Genomic DNA, 21,026 nt, shown 5'->3' with positions numbered 1-21,026 from the left:
ATTGTCACTCAGCTTTTTCGGGTATCTTGTTTTTCTCCGCGGTCTTTGTTAGTTCAATGTGAAACGGGGCTGGGCCAAGGTTGGAACTAAACCAAGATGGCCGCCTTCATAGTAAGGTAAGACAAACCAATTCGGCGGTTAAATATGCATTTAGCTAGCTATTGATTTCGAGAAATATTTCGCATGTACGGTGATCCAGGGACTTTCGCTCGCCATACCTCGACCAGTCCACTCTTATCTTTTTACTGTCTCTAGCTAGTAGCAGTCACAGGAAGAAGCTCGAGCCCCCTTGAATTGAATTAAGTTAGCGGCTTGAGAGCCCTCTATGCAGCTAAGTTAACATTTCAAGATCTCTAATTTATATAATTTTCTACATACGTTTAACTAACTCTGATCGGTGAAGTGTCATAACGTGCGTGTCTGTCTTGTCTCTCTGTCCGAGGATTTAGCTAGTTGGGGTATGGTTTTGGCTCGTTAAGTTATAGCGTTAGTGAGTCATTATACACGTTTAGATGAGCTTAATCAACAGGATTTGGAAACAACAGCCTATCAGCAAGTGGCAATTGTATCAACCTTTGATGATGCATAACTAGGTTAAAGTCCATTGTAGTGTAAATTCCCACATGCAATTTCACCGTCTAGGCCAGTATTTCCCAACTCCGGTCCTTGCGTAAGAACAGCACACTTTTGTTCTAGCCCCGGACAAAAACGCATGATTCAAGGGCTTGATGATTAGTTGACAAATATAATCCGTTATGATTGTCTGGAGCCACAACATACATATGTACTGTTGGGTATACTCGAGAACCGACATTGGTTAACACCGGTCTAGGCATTTGACTTGTCAGCATCATTATCTATCACCAACTCTGCCAAGTTTAATGTAGTGTTTCTTAACCCTGGTCCTCAAGTAGCCCCAACAGTACACATTTGTATTTTAACCATGGACAAGCACACCTGATTCAACTTGTTAACTAATCATCAAGCCTTTGAGCTGAATGAGGTGTGTTTTTCAGGGCTACAACAAAAATGTGTACTGTTGGGGGTACTCGAGGACCAGGGTTGGTAAACAATTGCTTAATGTATGTAGTATTTCATTCTCCTCTTAACCTTTGCTTTCCATTTTCTGTTTCTCTCTTCTGCCCTCTCAGGATGGGGCCTCTGTTAGTGTTGTGGCTGGCTGTCTTCCTCAGTGGGACCTGGGCGGTGGACCGTGGGAACTTCAAAACCTGTGACCAGAGTGCCTTCTGCAAGTAAGTCCTGGATGATACACAGCTACACCACTTAGCACCTTGATGAAGATGAAACACAATTCATGAAAGTAGACTATGTATTTATACTGAACAAAAATATAAACACCTAAAGTGTTGGTCCCATGTTTCATGAGCTGAAATAACAGGTTCCATATGCACAAATGTATTTATCTAATACAAATTTGTGAGCATTTCTCCTTTGCCAAGATAACCAATCCACCTGACAGGTGTGGCATATCAAGAAGCTGATTAAACAGTATGGTTGTTACACAGGTTCACCTTGTGCTGAGGACAATAAAGGGCCACTAAAATGTTCACTTTTGTCAAACAATACAATGCCACAAATGTCTTAAGTTGAGGGGGTGTACACTTGGCATACTGACTGTAGGAATGGCCACAAGAACTGTTGACAGAGAATTGAATGTTCATTTCTCTACCATAAGCTGCCTCTGTAATTTTAGAGAATTTTCACTACTTCCAACCGGTCTCACAACTGCGGACCACGTGTAGCCACGCCTGCCCAGGACCTCTACATCTGTCTTCTTCACGTACGGGATCTTCTGAGACCAGCCACCTGGAAAGCTGATGAAACTGTGGGTTTGCACAACCGAAGAATTTCCACACAAATTGTCAGAAACCATCTCAGGGAAGCTCATTCGTGCTCGTCGTCCTAAGCAGGGTCTTGACCTGACTGCAGTGCTGCGTCATGACCGACTTCGTGGGAAAATGCTCACCTTTGATGGCAACTGGCATGCTGGAATAGTGTGCTCTACACAGATTAATCCCAGTTTCAACTCTACTGGGGTGATGGCCGACAGAGTGTATGACTTTGTGTGAGTGAGCGATTTGCTGATGTCAACGTTGTGAAGAGTGCACCGTGTTTGTGGGGTTATGTTATGGCCAGAAATAAGCTACGGACAATGAACACGATTGCATTGTATCGATGGCAATTTGAATGCACAGAGATACTGTGACGAGATCCAGAGGCCCATTATCATGCTATTCATTGGCTGCCGTCACCACGTTTCAACATGTCAATACACGGCCCCATGTCGCAAGGATTTGTACACAATTCCTGGAAATTGAAAATGTCCCAGTTCTTCCATGGCCTGCATATTCACTCACCAGACATGTAACCCGTTTAAGCATGTTTGGTATGCTCTGGATCGACGTGTACGACATGTATATGTGTTCCAGTTCCCACCAATATCCAGCAACTTCGCACAGCCATTGAAGAGGAGTGGGACAACATTCCACATGCCACAATCAACAGCCTGATCTACTCTATGCAAAGGAGATGTCATGCTGCATGAGTAAATTGTGGTCACATCAGATACTGAGTTAAAAAATGTTTTTTTATCTCGGCACGTTCCTTTTTTATGGTATCTGTGACCAACAGATGCATATGTGAATTCTCAGTCAAGTGACATCCACAGATTAGGGTCTAATTTATTTAAATTGACTGATTTCCTTATGAACTGTAACTCAGTAAAATCTTAAATTGTTGCATGTTGCGTTTTTTAAATATTTTAGTTCAGTAAGTGACTGACGGTAATGCGTGAGCCTTCAAGTCTCTCCTCACTTATGATCCAGAATGTTCACAATATGTACTTCTATATGCAAATAGAACATGTTTATCAGGGTGTGTGTTTGTGCACTCAGGCGTCAGCGAGCGTTGAAGCCTGGCCAGTCCCCGTACAGAGCCCTGCTGGAGACCCTGGAGCTCACCAACACTAAACTCACACTGCAGCTCATCAATGACAACAACAAGGTCTGTTACACTCGCACCTCAATCGACAGATGCAATATGATGTTGTTATATGTCCATACATGTATTAACAGGTGTGCTTGAAACCCCTATGGGATCTGGGATCTGGTCTCTTGTTTATTTTTTAATATATTTTTTTACCCCTCTCTTCCCCCGCAGGTGCGTCTGCTGCTCGAGCTCTATCGTCTCCAGGGCAACATGACCAGGGTGAAGATAAATGAGTTGAAGCCGCTGAAGCCTCGCTTTGAGGTCCCCGATGTGCTCATCAACGACCCTCCTACAGAGCCGTAAGTCTCAGAGAGCCATCTGCAGTAGTGGGTGGGTGATGGGTGACACTGAGCCATGTGGATTTTATTTGTAATTATTTAACCTTTATTTTATCAGGGTGTCGTACTGAGACCAAGGTCTCTTTTTGATAGAGGAATTCTAAATTCCTATATGTTTTGTAGCCAAAACCAAATTCACACTATCTATTTCTTAATAAGTTGTAAGTTTATTATTTCACATGAAATAGATCGAGACCAGTCTTAAAAGTCAGGTAGTAGCGTTCAATTCAAGTGAGTACTGCCACATACACATTTTTCCACAGGTTATAAACTGAAAATGACGTCAGCGTTTTCTAAATGTTCCATCTCTTTCATGACACCGGTAGAGAGGCCCTATAGTTCTCGAGCCTTCCCTCCTCGCCTCAAGGTCAGTCAGTATAAATCAGCATTCTAGACAGTCTGGAGATAGTCCGTCCCTGCCATCTGGAGATGGTTCATTCATTTGTACAAAGGAACAGACCTTCATTGTTACTAAACTCCTGACTATATTATATACAATTGGGAATGGGAGCAAGAGAGAAAATTCATTATGTACATAATAGCATTTGGACTAGTCAGTCCTGATTGGAATGTATGCATAATTAATCATTTCAACTATAATTTCCTCCAACACTTTTACAGATGAGCCCTGAATTACAGAAAATGCACACATCACTATAAATGCAAGTGGAAAGAACAACATGGTCATAAAACAACCACACATTCATCAATGACACGGTCCTCAATCAGCTGTCTGAATTGCCCTAGAGGCACCAAAACATCCCATTTAAGAACATTTTGAAGATTGCTCCACAAATAAGGTGCAAAAAAGGTAAATCACCTTTTAGTTAACTCAGTAGAGACCAAAGGAGTTAACCTGTTTGTCTAAAATTTGGTAAAGATGTTAGGTACAGTGGGACTTTTTGTAAAAGGGCTTTTCTAAATGAAAAAAGCAATGTATCAACATATGTGACATCAGAGGGCCAACCAACTTTCTGGTAGAGAGTGCAGTGATGAGCACTTAAATTATCGTCCGTAGTCAAGCGCAGTGCACTATGATAATGCATCTAATGGCTTTAATGAGGTGGCAGCTGCGTTCATATAGATGTTGCCATAGTCTAGGACCGATAAGAACATTGACTGAATAATAACTACTATTTAGCGAGAGGCAGGACCTATTTCTATAGAAGAAGCCCATTTTTATTCTCAGCTTCAGAACTAACACATCAATATGCTTTTTAAAATACAGCTTTATCTACCCAAATCCCCAGATATTTGTAAGCAGGGACACAATCAATATGATCGTAATGCAATGAAGGCAGCATGGTCAACCATGGGGGCAATTGCATACACAACAGTATCATTGGCATACAAGTGCAGGTTAGTTTTTTACGGACCAGTCGATATTCTTAATGTAAACTGTAAAGGCACCTAGAATCGACCCTTGCGGGACACCTTTCGTAATATCCAGGAAACCTGTTTTAACATCATCAGTAGATACACATTGAGTTCTATATGTCAACTTTTAGACCAGTTACATGCAGCCTGGTGTAGGCAAATTTGAGGAAAGCCTCTGAATTAGTAGTGATCAACAGTATTGAAAGCCTTTGACAGGTCAATAAAGAGGGCTGCACAATGTTTCCTTTTATTCATAGTTAACCACATGTATATCCACCTTTGTGAAGGGGGAGTACATGGGCTGACTTCCAAACCTTGGGGATAGTACCAGAGACAATCATTCCGGTTAAAAATATGGGTTAATGATTCAGCAATCAGGGGGGCGGAGAGCTGAAGTAAAAATGGATCAAGCAACTCAGCCCCAGTGGATTTTACATATCCTAAGCAAGGCATCTAGCACATCATAGTTAGTAAATTGTTGAAATTAAAACAGATTGACTAGAAGTTGACGGATTAACCTTTGAGTCCGCTAGAGCCTGGCAGAGGGAAGAGCAGTCGATTGACTGGCCAGGGTCAATTAAACCACCGCTTAAAGCCTGCTGAGATAAAATGATGATTAAAAGCACAAAATTATCGTGATGATTAAAATCACTTCCATTCTTTGCAGTTATTATGCCAGAGTCAGGCAGAATGTGCATAGGCTGGGAAGAGGAGGAATTTGTACGCTTTAGTGCATTTCCTGTTTTCCAAAATTGGAAGAATCCCCAGCAGAGTCAGAGATGGAGCTTAAAAAGTAGCTTGATTTAGATTCTTAGTCAAGATAGTACATGGGTTTCTCAATTGTCTGAAAGATTGCCAGTCCACTATAGAGTCAGTTTTCCTTGCTTTGGCCCAGGCCTGATTTCTCATCTGAATGAGCTCCGATAGATCTAACCTTTGGTTATCTTTGACTCTGACTTTTAAAAGGGGCGTGTGTAACTGCCAGAGGAATGGATATGGAGGAGAAATGTTCTAGAGCGAACTCTGTTTCAGGAATACAGGAAATGGTGGCTAAAGCAGAGTAGAACATGTCATGTAAAAACCCTTGAGGAGAAATGGGGAAAATGAAATGGGGAGAGTGAAATGAAATGGGGAGAGTGAAATGAAATGGGGAGAGTGAAATGAAATGGGGAGAGTGAAATGAAATGGGGAGAGTGAAATTAATTGGTTAGGACAGAGACCAGCAAGGGAGTTAAAATGAAATATAGTTAGTGTAGGCTAGTGGAGGGCGCAGTGACACACTACCTGAGGACATGCAGAAGATGAATGACCTGGCTTTCAGGAAGTGGTGTAGATTTGTTGATAATGTTATAGCCACCAGCACCAAGAGAGAATGCATCTGTATGAATAGACAGCGGAGACAAGATGGCACAGCATAATGTCATCTCTCAATGATTTGCGTATTGATTCCACCCATTTTTCTCTCACACTCGTCTCCCCTTCCTCAGTCTGTCTCTCCTGTCGCAGGATGAGAATGGGGTGGTTCTGTCTTTGGGGGCAGACTCTCAGTGGCTGATCGTCAGTGCTAAACCGTTCCGATTGGACATCATGGAGGGGCGGGAGGTTCTTCTGTCACTTAACTCCCGTGGTCTGCTGGCCTTCGAGCACCTCCGGATCCGCAAGGATACGTAAGTGACAGCAATGCACCCACATATCCCGCCACAATGCAAGTTTGTATTCATGTTCTCACAGTATACATGTTTCTTTGTTTTTCTTGCTTTTTCACTGCTTGGTGTTCTGTTAATCCATTAAATAATTTCCCTCTGTTCTGTTCAATGTCTCAGCATCTCCTATAAGATAAAAAACAAAGTTTATAGCGCGTGGGAAAATATCAAGTGGGTATTCTCTAGGTAAATTCCTTCAGCTTTGTAGGTTTGTATTTGTCTGTGTTGAGTAGGAGTATGGAGTCGAGTGTAAAAGTTTAGATAGTAGACATCCAAAAATGACATGCCCAAATGGCTCAAGGATGTGGTGACTTGGCTTGGTAGCTTTTTCTTAAATCATTTCTTGTCTTGGCATGAAAACCAGTTCTAAGCTCTCTACCTGTCTTCAGAGGAGATGTTCACAAGCCTTTTTCCTCCCATACTTCTCTTTTGACTTCAAACGTCTTCATGATAGTCATTTCACCACACTGTTGACCCAACACAGTCATGTTATACAGTGCCTTTGGAAAGTATTCAGACCCCTTGACTTCATCCACGTTTTGTTACGCTACAGCCTTATTCTAAAATGGATTAAATAGATTGCGGATTTTAATCTACACACAATACCCCATAATGCAAAAGCGTGAACAGGTTTTTAGAAATGTTTACAAATGTATAAAAAAAACTGAAATATCCCATTTAGGTACGTTTTCAGACCCTTTGCTATGAGACTCAAAATTGAGCTCCGGTGCCTCCTGTTCCCATTCATCATCCTTGAGATGTTTCTACAGCTTGATTTGAGTCCACCTGTGGTAAATTAAATTTATTGGAGATGATTTGGAAAGACACACACTTGTCTATGTAAGGTCCCACAGTTGATAGTGCATGTCAGAGCAAAAACCAAGCCATAAGGTTGAAGGAATTGTCCATAGAGCTCCGAAACAGGATTGTGTCGAGGCACACATCTGGGGGAGGGTACCAAAACATTTTTGCCATTTTGAAGGTCCCCAAGAACACAGTGGTGTCCATCATTCTTAAATGGAAGATGTTTGGAACCACCAAGACACTTCCTATAGCTGGCCATCTGGCCGAACTGAGCAATCGGGGGAGAAGGGCCTTGGTCAGGGAGGTGACCAACAACCCGATGGTCACTCTGACGGAGCTCCAGAGTTCCTCTGTGGAGATTGGAGATACTTCCAGAAGGACAACCATCTCTGCAGCACTCCACCAATCAGGCCTTTATGGTAGAGTGGCCAGACAGAAGCTACACCTCAGTAAAAAGGCACATGACAGCTCGCTTGGAGTCTGACCATGAGAAGCGAGATCCTCTGGTCTGAAACCAAGATTGAACTCTTTGGCCTGAATGCCAAGCGTCACGTCTGGAGGAAACCTGGCACCATCCCTACAGTGAAGCATGGTGGTGGCAGCATCATGCTCTGGGGATGTTTTTCAGCGGCAGGGACTGGGAGACTAGTCGTGATCGAGGCAAAGATGAACAGAGCAAAGTACAGAGCAATCATTGATGAAAACCTGCTACAGAGTGCTCAGGACCACAGACTGGGGTGAAGGTTCACCTTACAACAGGACAATAACCCTAAGCACACAGCCAAGACAACACAGGAGTGGCTTCGGGACAGGTCTCTGAATGTCGTAGTGTGGCCCAGCCAGTGCCCGGACTTGAAAATAGCTGCAGCAATGCTCCCCAACCAACCTGGCAGAAAGTGAGAGGATCTGCAGAGAAGAATGGGAGACTCCCCAAATCCAGGTGTGCCAAGCTTGTAGCGTCATACCCAAGAAGACTCGAGGCTGTAATTGCTGCCAAAGGTACTTCTGCAAAGTACTGTGTAAAGGGACTGAATACTTATGTAAATGTAAGTTCAGCAAAAAAAGAAACTGCCCTTTTTCAGGACCCTGTCTTTCAAAGATAATTGGTAAAAATCCAAATAACTTGACAGATCATCATTGTAAAGGGTTCAAACAGTGTTTCACATGCTTGTTCAATGAACCATAAACAATGAACATGCACCTGTGGAATGGTCGTTAAGACACTAACAGCTTACAGACAGTAGGCAATAAGGGTCACGATTATGAAAACGTAGGACACAAGGCCTTTCTACTGACTCTGAAAAGCACCAAAAGAAAGATGCCCAGGGTCCCTTCTCATCTGCGTGAACGTGCCTTAGGCATGTTGCAAGGAGGCATGAGGACTGCAGATGTGGCCAGGGCAATAAATGGCAATGTCCGTACTGTGAGACGCCTAAGACAGCTCTACAGGGAGACAGGACAGACAGCTGATTGTCCTCGCAGTGGTAGACCACGTGTAACAACACCTGCACAGGATCGGTACATCCGAACATCACACCTACCGGACAGGTACAGGATGGCAAAACAACTGCCGGAGTTACACCAAGAACGTACAATCCCTCCATCAGTGCTCAAGACTGTCCTCAATGGGCTGAGAGAGGCTGGACTGAGGGCTTGTAGGCCTGTTGTAAGGCAGGTCATCACCGGCAACAACGTCGCCTATGGGCACAAACCCAACGTCACTGAACAGGAGTGGCAAAAAGTGCTCTTCACTGACGAGTCGCGGTTTTGTTTCAACAGTGGTGATGGTCGGACACGCGTTTATCGTCGAAGGAATGAGCGTTACACTGAGACCTGTACTCTGGAGCGGGAACGATTTGGAGGTGGAGGGTATGTCATAGTCTGGGGCGGTGTGTCACAGCATCATCGGACTGAGCTTGTTGTCATTGCATGCAATCTCAATGCTGTGCATTACAGGGATGTTGTCCTCCCTTATGTGGTACCCTTCCTGCAGGCTCATCTTGACATGACCCTCCAGCATGACAATGCCACAAGCCATACTGCTCGTTCTGTGTGTGATTTCCTGCAAGACAGGAATGTCAGTGTTCTGCCATGGCCAGTGAAGAGCCCGGATCTCAATCCTATTGTGTACATCTGGGACCTCCCCCCCAGAAATGTCTGTGAATTTGCAGGTACCTTGGTTGAAGATTGGGGTAACATCTCACAGCAAGAACTGGCAAATCTGGTGCAGTCCACAAGGAGGAGATGCACTGAAGTACTTAATGCAGTTGGTTGCCATACCAGATACTGACTGTTACTTTAGATTTTGACACCACCCCCCCCTTTTTTTCAGGTACACATTATTCCATTTCTGTTAGTCACATGTCTGTGGAACTTGTTCAGTTTGTCTCAGTTGTTGAATCTTATGTTCATACAAACATGTTAAGTTTACTGAAAATAAATAAATGCAGTCGACAGTGAGTGGACATTTTCTTTTTTGTTGAGTTTATATTTCAGTTTATTTTTTAAATAAAATAGCAACCAAATCTCAAAACCCGTTTTGCGGGTATTGTGTACTGATTTGATGAGGGGAAAAAATTCAATCAATTTTAGAATAAGGCTGTAACAAAATGTGGAAAAACAAAAGGGTCTGAATACTTTCCAAAGGCACTGTATGTAGTGGCTGCCTAGTCTAATCCCATAGCACTGAATAGACAACAATATCCTCAAGGCTTGTTTGTTCCAGTCAGTGTGTGCTTCCACTGGGGTAGTGTGTGTTCTCGGAGGAGGTCTGTGTGTAAGGCAGGGTACTGGTTGTCACTTGGGGGTTAGTCCCTTGGGGTGTTCAGCTAAAAAAATAACCAAGGTAGGGAGTTGCTCCCCTTTGTCATTAGAGTGAAATCTTAGAGGGTTAAGTAGTTTGACACTAGCTGTATTTTGATACTAGTGAGAAGGCTGTGTGTGTGGGTGGTCATCATGATTTTACTTATTTCAAATCAAATTGTATTTGTCACCAAATACAACTGGTGTGGACCGTGGTGTGAAATGCTTACTTATAAGACCTTAACCAAGACTTCTGTTCAAGAAATAGTTAAACTATTTAACACAAGTTCATGAGTTAATGTGTGGGGGTACAGGTTGTGGTAATTTGTACATGTAGGAGAGGTAAAGTGACTATGCATAGATAATAAACAGTAAGTAGCAGCAGTGTCAAAAGAAGGGGGGGTCAATGTAAATACTCTGGGTGGCCATTTTGATTCATTTTTCAGCCGACTTTTGGCTTGGGGGGAGGGAGGAGCTGTTAAGGAGCCTTTTGGACCCAGACTTGGTGCTCCGGTGTGTGTTCCCTCTTCCCTGTGTGCTTCTTGTACCTAATTTAGATGTTTAATCACTCAGTTGTCAGGAAGTTGTGTCTTTTGGGGATGTTTCTCTCTCCCACAGTCAGGTAGACCCAGAAGGAGCTGAGAAGAAAGAAGAAACTGATGCTGCCAACGAACCGGCAGAAGGAGAGGTGTGTGTGTGTGTGGGGGAGGGATGAAGAGAGAAGTAACATGAGAACGAAGGTTGCCCCCAGTCTTTTGATTAGGATCAGTAAACTGAACGAGAGATGCAGTTAAATGTTTTGTAGCACTGCTTACTGCCCTTGCCAACGGACTGAAACGCACATCAACCCCCTTTTTGTTGCTTTTCCCATTTTCTTTCTCTCCACCACAATGTTTCTCTCCTGCTCTTTCCATCGGTCTCCACGTTGGTTCTTTTGTTCCTTCCTAGACTGCAAAGGAGGATGGAATGTGGGAGGAGACGTTCAAGTCGCACACAGACAACAAACCCAATGGTACGGATACATCTCTGTGGACCTGTTGTTTCAGATAAATGGACAGGTGAAAGAGGAGGCTTGCAATCAAATACTTGGTATTCTTATCCTGGGTCCTCATCTCCTGGAGATATTATTTTCTGATTGGATGAGTTTTAACTTGCTTTAGGCACAGTGACCAGTGCTGAATGGGTTTTGAATGTAGTGTGTCCTGGTTGGCTGTTTTCTCCCACAGGCCCTTCCTCCATTAGTCTGGACTTCTCTCTGCCAGGGGTAGAGCATGTCTATGGCATCCCGGAACACGCAGACAGTCTTAAACTCAAAACCACTGAGTGAGTGATACCGACATTGACCCCTTATATTGGTTAATTGAGACTGTAGTTCATTAAGACATGTTTTCACATGGCTTTCCACCGTATGTATTTTCTGACGGTGCAGGACATCCTAATTAGTTCTGTTTGTTTATGCATTTTCTTTTATTTTCAACGTTGTAGGTTGAAGATTTTTAATCAAGATCAAATTAGACTATATGACTTATACAATAATATATGCGCATGTGTTTTCCAGTGGAGGGGATCCATACCGGTTGTTTAATCTAGACGTGTTCCAGTATGAGCTGTTCAACCCCATGGCCCTGTACGGTGCCATCCCTGTCATGCTGTCTCACAGTGCACAACGCACCATGGGCATCTTCTGGCTCAACGCTGCTGAGACCTGGGTGGACATCAGCTCCAACACCGCTGGAAAGGTAAGAGACACACACACAGTTAGTCAGTAAATCCTTTTCTCCATGGTTCCCAGTGAGACACCTCTCAACCACCCTGTGTATAGACATTGAAGGGTACAGTCAGAGAGAAACCAAACACACCTTCTTACCCCTACTCTGGTTCTCTCTGGTTGTTTAGACTGTGTTTGGCCAGATGCTAGACTATGTTCAGGGCTCCAGTGAGACGCCACAGACAGATGTGCGTTGGATCTCAGAGAGCGGCATCATCGACGTCTTCATCATGCTGGGACCCACTCCCACTGATGTCTTCTCCCAGTACGCATCACTCACAGGTCAGACTCTCACTACAGAAACCCAGTTCATATTCCCTGTGCACTTTGCCAGTTCACCAGTCTATTTTCTAAGTCCCTGTGGAGGTTAGTTTTGCAGATCGTGCTACTTCCCTCATATCACCCTCACACACTGCTCCAGGTACCCAGGCCTTCCCTCCCCTGTCTGCCCTGGCCTACCACCAGTGCCGCTGGAACTACAATGACCAGGAGGATGTGGCGGCTGTGGACCAGGGCTTTGATGAGCACGACATCCCCTACGACTTTATCTGGCTGGACATAGAGCACACGGACGGCAAGCGCTACTTCACCTGGGACCCTCACAAGTTCCCCCAGCCCAAAGACATGCTGCAGAGCCTGCTGGACAAGAGACGCAAGGTGAGCACATGCATGTGTTACAGCTGTCTGGCCAGGGCTCCCTTGTAGTAGACATTTTTGGGTTCTGTCTTATTGGGACTCAACTGTTTAAATCGGTGGTCACAAAACCGGTTGATAGTGATCGACTTGTCTATCTCCAAGGCATTTCTAGTCGATAGCCAAACATTTCTGTTGGTGGTAGGTCCAGCCAATTCAGCTGCCCTGCGCGCCGGGTATGAAAACTGTTGCCATTTCATGTGTCTGTAGGTACAAGTTTTGCCTTCCCGGTGGGCCTGGAGAGGAAATCAAGTGCACTATGCCTTTCCTGGCCAATCAGATTGCTCAGATGACTGAGTTTGCAGTAAAGTAGCAGGCATAAAATAAAGCTACGGTTAAGTTGATACTGTGAGATTTCAAAACTTTTTAAACTTTGACTAGAAAGAGACTGTCAACGAATACAGCAAAGAGCTGCTGTTTTTAGGTGAGTTAATGTTTGTTCTTACTCAGCACTGTCAACACTTTGTAGTATTCAACACTTATTTATAAACCATAAAATGCTAGTTCTTCCTGTTTCTACTCAGCACTACAACAAGCAGTGCAGCAGTAATGAATGAGTAGGAAAGTGTATTTATATGCTTGCCTTGTTAATATTAGCGGCTTGGGTCTTTTTTTAAATATCGGAATATTTCACTTTCTCTGTTTATTGGAGTAACAACATGAATTTATGCATGAGGCAGAAATAATGCAGTGCGACTCGAGTTTCACTATCAGCTGTAAGCCGATGTCCCTTTTTGGTCAGTGGAGGAAAGAGAGAGAGGAGGGATGTTGAGAGACGGACCCTCAGTCTGCTGCTCTCTCCCTCCGCTGAGACTGACCATCAGGTGCAGGTGCCATCAGCCCAGTAAAATAAAAAGCAAATTCTTTAAATGTATGCTCACTCAGCTGTGCCTCACAAGTAATACAACAATGGATTTATTACCGGTGGAATGATTTTGTCCACCTCAGATGTTGAAATTTTAAAACGTGTCTCGAACAACAATGTATTGGCAGGGCAATTCAAGCAAAGCCAGTATGCAGTGATAATATATTGGGCCTATAGCTTACTGCACAAACCTCATTGCTACAGGACTGTTTTTAATTGGTTAATGTTGCATAGGCTTACATTTTTTTTAAAGTCATGTTAATAAAAAAAATCTGAGGTAGATCTCGGCATGCGTTTTGACTCAGTGATCTTGACTCAGAAAAGGTTGGTGACCACTGGTTTAAATGGTTGAAGAATGAAAAAAGCCAAAGGTTCTGAGACCAGGTTGACAAGTCATCTAATCTCAATTGTGCTGTTTTCCTTCTCCGTCATTACCCCCCTCTACCATTAGATGGTGACCATTGTGGACCCCCACATCAAGGTGGACAGCAGCTACAAGATCCACAATGAGATCCGCTCCAAAGGCTTCTACGTCAAAAACAAAGATGGTGGAGACTACGAGGGCTGGTGCTGGCCTGGTAAGAAACTGGGAAATGAGTCTGACCCACAATCAAAGAACATATTGCAGTTACTCAACATCTCTGTCTAAGCTTTCCCTTTTCTAATCTAGGTAATTCTGGTTACCCAGACTTTACCAACCCTGAGATGAGAGCTTGGTGGACCAGTATGTTTGCCTACGATCAGTATGAGGTAAGTTCCTTTTAGGCTGTGGCGGTTACGAAATGTTGTTAGCCGTTGATAGTCAAGCAAATAACGGTCAGTCTCACGGTAATTGACTGTTAATTAACGAACACATTTAGCATCTCCTGGCTTCCACACACAGCTTACAAGTCACTGATGCTGACCTTTGGAACATCTACATTTAAAAAAGTCTAATAAATCCATGTAATATAGCCTACACCTTCACAATAAATCCATTATTTATTTTAGACAGGTCTAAAGAAACATGATATGAAGGAAATATTGTCTATTTCAGAAAAACAGAGTAGTATACTCGGAGTTGCCATATGGCTGTGGGCTACACATTTAGCAAGCAAGATTTGCTTAGAATTCTGTGGCATTATTTTATAGTATGAAGAATACAATTGAACAAAGCTGAATAAAATAGAATGTTTATTATTTGAGGGAATGCGGTTAACAAAGAAATAGGTACTCCTATATGCTAAATTTAGAGTTATCAATGTAACTTTAGTTGTTCTCCAAACGTTGGGCTATATGTTTTGATTTTAAATGCATTGTAAAGCTATATGATGCGACTCTGATTTGAAAAAAAGTAGCTTTGATTTGAAAAAAAGTAGCATAAGCTCTGCTTTGTTTTTTTACACAGCCTCTACACACTTCGTCAGTCTCTCATTCACAATTTGAGAAGCACTTGATAATGCCTATAATTTCCCGGCAGCATCCCCTTTGTGGCCATATTGCACCCTAAAATAATCCATGCCTTTTGCAGCCCTTCTCCCTGAGTGCTGCCTGCTCCGAAGCACCTCATCTCACTCACACAGCTCTCCCATCAGGTGCTCAGGTCTTTCTCATAGGCTGCAAGTGAAGACAGACACATCTGTGACGCAATTGCACGCGTCCTTATCTAATTCTGTGGTGTTTATTGAAGATATTGGAAGAACTGTCCACATTTACTTTGTATCAGCCAACAAGATGAGTAGGCCTAATGAACAGAAAAATAACTAGCCTATGTCAATATACTGTCCCCCACAGTACAAAAGTTGACCTATTCTGTGCGAGAAATAAATATTTCAAACAGTCTGGGACAGTGGTGGGATGCTATAGATCCAAAATTAATACAACGACTAGCATCATAAAAATAAATTATGCAATTTATTTATTTTACCTTTATTTAACTAGGCAAGTCAGTTAAGAACAAATTATTATTTTCAATGACGGCCTAGGAACAGTGGGTTTACTGCCTGTTCAGGGGCAGAACGACAGATTTGTACCTTGTCAGCTCGGGGGTTTGAACTTGCAACCTTCCAGTTACTAGTCCAACGCTCTAACCACTAGGCTACTCTGCCGCCCCCAATGAGGCTGACACAACAGATCAGAACGTTTAGCTTAACATTTTTAAAATGCTATTTCTTCACATTATAAGCACAGCAATGCACACATGATTGTCTATAAGCGTGAATGTTCCATTAGCGGAAAACACCATTAACAAAAGTAACTGCAAATGCAATTATGCATGTAATGCTTTTATGAAGGTGCATTTTTATGGTGAAAATTATCTTCCCCAAACTTGAAACTCAGGCCATGTGTACAGTATATGTGGCAGTTTGGCTCTACACCCTTTGTAAAGCGGATTAATGTGCTTAATTTTAAGTTATTTGGCCACTTTAGTTGTGATACAAGACTTATCAAAACATAGGTCTATGGGCTGGGCTACATGAGTTGTTGAAGAAATGACTGTTGGACGATGATTTGAAAAAGTCACAAGGCATCGTTCCTTTCCTTAAACTGGCCATCATTCACAAGTGATAAGCAATATTGTCACCCATCAGACTTGTTAATTTAGTTTTGTCTTTACATATACTAAATAATGTGTGAAATTTGTTTTGATTTAGAATAGACCATTATCATGCACCTCTTGAAACGGGAACAGGGGAAATACTACATCTCTGCACTTAAATAGTTTCATTTTCATGCCAGCCAGGTAGGCTATACTCCTGTTGTAAAGAGAAGCAATGTGCTTAATATGAGGAAAGTTGAGAAACAAATATAGTATGCCTAGCCTATAGAAAGCTGTTGGGCACCTCTTTTTATTAGTGGCCATCACTGTTTTTTCACGCGGTCACGTGGCATTTGACTCCTCCTTCATGACTCGTTACCGCCGGTGTGGCGGTAATACGGTCACCGCAACAGCCCGACATGAAGTGTGGGGTGGTCACCGTAACAGCCCTAGTCCCTTCTGCCCGGGTTTGACTTTTGCCATGTCGTCTCATTCCCTGTGTCGTTCTTTTGCTGAAATATCTCTTCCCCCATCTCTGATCTCAGGGATCCATGGAGAACATGTATACATGGAACGACATGAACGAGCCATCAGTGTTTAACGGACCAGAGGTCACCATGCATAAAGACGCCCTGCACGGGAACTGGGAGAACCGTGACCTCCACAATCTCTACGGACTCTATGTGGTGAGTGTGTTGTATGTGCCCATCTTCACCAGTAGAACTGGGACTTACAATTGCAATGGTAGAAGTTTTCTTGAAGAAATGACTGTTGGACTGTTGAATGTTTGAGTTTTGCTGCTTGAACTTGCAGTAACCACCCTGTCTTCTCCCTCAGCAAATGGCCACAGCAGAGGGTCTGATTGAGCGTTCAGGGGGAGTGGAGAGGCCGTTTGTCCTGACCAGAGCCTTCTTCGCTGGCTCCCAGCGCTACGGTGCTGTGTGGACAGGTGATAACACTGCTGAGTGGGAACATCTGAAGATCTCCATCCCCATGTGTCTCAGTCTGGGTCTGGTTGGTGTTTCTTTCTGTGGAGGTGAGTCTGACTCAGGCTTAGTGAAAACCTCTATTTTCCTCTCCACTAAAAGTCACAACTAAGCAATTAATACATCGGAAATATTTTGCACAATTTTATGTTGCCGTTATCGACTTGTTTACATTACATTTATTATGGTTCGTTGCCTGTTTCTTTAAACCCCACCACATTGTTATTGGTTATTCTCCCTCTCTTAAATATATGTACCACTCCTGTCCTTGTTTCTCCCTCTCCTAGCTGATGTGGGTGGTTTCTTCAAGTCTCCCAGTACTGAGCTCCTGGTGCGTTGGTACCAGACAGGGGCTTACCAGCCCTTCTTCCGGGCCCATGCCCATCTGGACACCCCACGCAGGGAGCCCTGGCTGTTTGGCCCAGAGAACACTGCTCTGATCAGGGAGGCTGTCCGCCAGCGTTACGCCCTCCTGCCCTACTGGTACCAGCTGTTCTACCACGCCCACCACTCTGGCCAGCCTGTCATGAGACCTCTGTGGGTGGAGTATCCTCAGGATACGGCCACGTTCTCCATGGATGACCAGTTCCTGCTTGGTGAGTGAGATCATGTTTATATTTATCTGTTATTCCCTAGTATAACTCTGTCAATAGATATTCCTGTCTTTGCTTATCCGTTATGACTGATGCCATGACTGAGTCACATTCCATCTATCCTGCTGTTTCAGGGAGAGATCTGCTGGTGCACCCTGTGACTGAGGAGGGGGGCAGGGGTGTTACTGCCTACCTGCCTGGAAAAGGAGAGGCAAGTCCATCTCAGGAACTGTCATAACATTGTGACTTATGTCTTGTGTAGGTTACATGTCAGCCGTCTAATTGAAACCCTCTCCTTGCTGCTCTGTTCTGTGTCCTTCAGGTCTGGTTTGACGTCCACACGTTCCAGAAACACAACGGAGCCCAGAACCTCTACATCCCTGTCACCATCAGCTCTGTAAGAAACTCTACAACAGACTCACAACCAGTCTGTCATGACCAGGGGGCTACATGCTTAGTTAAACAGTCACATGCAGTTAAGATTACATCCTGTATGTGCTTTTGAGAGAATTGTGTAAGCTTGGAAAGACACTCCCTGTTTGACTCGCTCTCTCGTTACCAGATTCCGGTTTTCCAGCGCGGTGGTTCAATTATTCCCAGGAAGACCCGGGTTCGAAGGTCATCATCCTGCATGGAACATGACCCCTACACCTTATTTGTTGCGCTTAGCCCCAAGGTAAAACAAACACAGACATTATCACTTGTACACTAAATGTTCCCCATTTAGATGGATTTCCGAAGTGGGATTTGACCTTTTTTGCGTCCATTAGAGATTTGCCCAGGGCGAGCTCTACATAGACGACGGCCACACCTTTAACTTTGACAAACAGAAACAGTTCATCCACAGAAGACTTTCCTTTGCCAATAAGGCCCTGTCCTCCAGGTCTGTCAGATCATTTTTCTCTCTCCAAATTGTTTAGTCATTATTACTCCTGGCTTTTTGTTTAACTCAGATTTCCCTTTCTCTCCCTGTAGAAACCTGGCCCCTGGTTCCCAGTTTATCACTCCCTCCTGGATTGAGAAGATAGTCATATTGGGGGCCAGTAAGCCCAGCAAGGCCACTCTGAAGACTCCTGGTGAGTTCTTCCAATGTCTTATTCATACTATGGATTAGTGTGCCGAATTCATTTGCCAGTAAGTCATTGTGTGTTCGAATGTTTCTGGTTTTCACACCCAAGTAGGCATTTGAGACGGAAACAGTTTGGGAATAAACTATACTGAACAGAAATATAAACGCAACATGCAGCAATTTCAACGATTTTACTGAGTTACAGTTCATATAACGAAATCAGTCAATTTAAATAAATTAAGGCCTAATCTATGGATTTCTCATGACTGGGGAGCCAGGCCCAGCCAATCCAGAATGAGTTTTTCCACACTAAAGGGCTTTATTCCAGACTAATACTCCTCAGTTTCTTCAGCTGGCAGGTCTGACGATCCTGCAGGTGAAGAAACCGGATGTGGAGGTCCTGGGCTGGCATGGTTACACATAGTCTGTGGTTTTGAGGCCGGATGACATACTGCAAATTTCTCTAAAACGACGAATGTGGCTAATTGTAAATTAATGTGCATTTCTCTATCTGGCAACAGCTCTGGTGGACATTCCTGCTGTCAGCATGCCAATTGCACGCTCCCTCAAAACTTAAGATATCTGTGGCATTGTTATGTGACAGCTGCACATTTGAGTGGCCTTTTTGTCCCCAGCACAAGGTGCACCTGTATAATGATCATGCTGTTTAATAAGCTTCTTGATATGCCATACCTGGCAGGTGGATGGATTATCTTGGCAAGGAGAAATGCTCACTAACAGGGATGTAAACAAATGAATGCACAGAAATTTGAGCGTATGGAAAATGTATGGCTATTTTATTTCAGCTCATGAAACATGGGACCAACACTTGTTATTTATATTTTTGTTGTCATTTTTTGTGTATCTTTCACTGAGTGTATAATGGCAGGTCATACTCAAATGACTGTTATTGCTATGTTCTGATGTCTTTTTCTCTGTAGATGGCAAGGAGAATCTGCTGGAGTTTGAGTTTGAGGCCTCGATGTCGGTGTTAACCCTTCGTAAGCCAGGCGTCAACGCAGGGGTGGACTGGACTGTGGTGCTTCAGTAACCATGGAGATGAGAAATGGAGGGGGGGGGCGCTGAACCTGACTGAACAGGAAAGGATGAGAGAGATGGAGGAACTGAGTGGACACGGCCTGCAATCGTAACGCACCAAGCAAGATATTGGAACGACTGCTCTGTGGTACTCAGACTGGACAGGTGATACAGGACTATTCTCTCTCACACACACACATACCACACTGTCATAACAATTTTGTACACACAAACACACGTGGACAGGGATTTGCTCTGTAGATCTGAACTGGTTACTAGGTAGATTGTTCTTTGTTAGCGGCATTTAGGGCAAAATTCTTCAATTCAAATCAGGGTATCATTGTCGTTAATGTTTTGGGAGTACTCGGACGTTCAAGTCTGGATGATTATTTTAGGTTTTCCATCAAGTATGCTGTAGATGTAAAAGATCATTGAATAAGTTTGCTGACAACAAAATTAAGACACTCATTCAGACATGTTAGTATCTGTTTAATTCCATATCTGGCCATCTCTTAAGACTTTAAATTCTTATATTTTTCATGTTTTTATTCCATTACATATTCCCCCTGTAATTACTGAAGAGAAATTGACAGGAAAGCCAAACCGCTCCCTATGCTTTCAGCTTATGTGCCACATTCTATTCAGGTTTTATTAGGGGGGGGGGTAGAAACTCTCCACCAATCAAGAATGCTGCACTGATCAAGATCTGTAAATGTCATGGGCGTCTCTCTAAATGCCATAAGGTGTATTGAGTCTTATCTCTGATATTCCTAATTTAAGGTTAGTCATTCCTTCTTATTTTGCCCCTAATTTAGTTTCTGACAAGAATGTGCGCGCTTACCTCAGTCATTATTATGCCATTTTTAAAAATGTGCTGGAGAAAAGACACAAAGTATGGTCGACTGAACTAATGAATGGCGAGGATTTGGCTTTATAAGTTGGGTCATATTTGGGAATTATTCTAAAACCACTTGACTTGGTGGATGCTCATCCTAATAGCAGTTAAGGCCATGCATTGGGATTAGATTGTCAGTTGGGATACAGGGTCATGGTCCACTGTCTTGAGTGTCATATGCTCTTTATAGTGTTGCTTTAATAGTCTAAATGCGACTTAGGAAAGATATGTTTACTAAGATGCAGTGAGCTCTCTGGAGACAAGCAACCGGTCCTGGTTGGTCAAAGCATCGTTAAGCGGTTGTATTCCCTACTGTCGTTGGTAATCAAGCATTTTGAAGAGTTTTTCTTCATTATTTTGTGGTTGAATTCAAAAACTTACTGCAGCATTCTCAGGATGAGTGTTGGAACTGGGAACCAAGGAGGCCAGCTGTATGTGATAAGATGACGGACCAAGTGAAAATAAACCTGACCAAATGTGAGGGCATTGTTGTTTTTAATTATGAATTAATGCGGTTTACGTAGATGGGGGATGTTAATAAAATAACTATATTCCCAATCTAATGAGT

The 21,026-nt window shown here is 43.3% G+C and overlaps 1 protein-coding gene across 1 annotated transcript; it reads left to right on the top strand.

Annotated features, from left to right (window-relative positions):
* Positions 1-40: 40 nt before the first annotated feature.
* On the top strand, positions 41-21,016 carry LOC135526613 (neutral alpha-glucosidase AB-like). Its single transcript, XM_064955127.1, has 22 exons — positions 41-116; positions 1,152-1,253; positions 2,916-3,024; positions 3,181-3,308; positions 6,212-6,391; positions 10,652-10,721; positions 10,982-11,045; positions 11,260-11,356; positions 11,592-11,772; positions 11,930-12,083; positions 12,223-12,458; positions 13,811-13,937; positions 14,030-14,109; positions 16,423-16,563; positions 16,715-16,913; positions 17,151-17,459; positions 17,591-17,667; positions 17,779-17,853; positions 18,019-18,132; positions 18,227-18,339; positions 18,432-18,532; positions 19,467-21,016. The coding sequence occupies exons 1-22, from the start codon at positions 97-99 to the stop codon at positions 19,574-19,576; spliced, it is 2,787 nt and encodes a 928-aa protein (XP_064811199.1). The 5' UTR covers positions 41-96; the 3' UTR covers positions 19,577-21,016.
* Positions 21,017-21,026: the final 10 nt, after the last annotated feature.

The sequence above is a fragment of the Oncorhynchus masou genome, chromosome 32, assembly GCF_036934945.1.
Source record: "Oncorhynchus masou masou isolate Uvic2021 chromosome 32, UVic_Omas_1.1, whole genome shotgun sequence".
Classification (NCBI taxonomy): Eukaryota; Metazoa; Chordata; class Actinopteri; order Salmoniformes; family Salmonidae; genus Oncorhynchus; species Oncorhynchus masou.
Note: the sequence above shows the minus strand (reverse complement) of the source record. Positions and strands in the feature narration are given on the sequence as shown.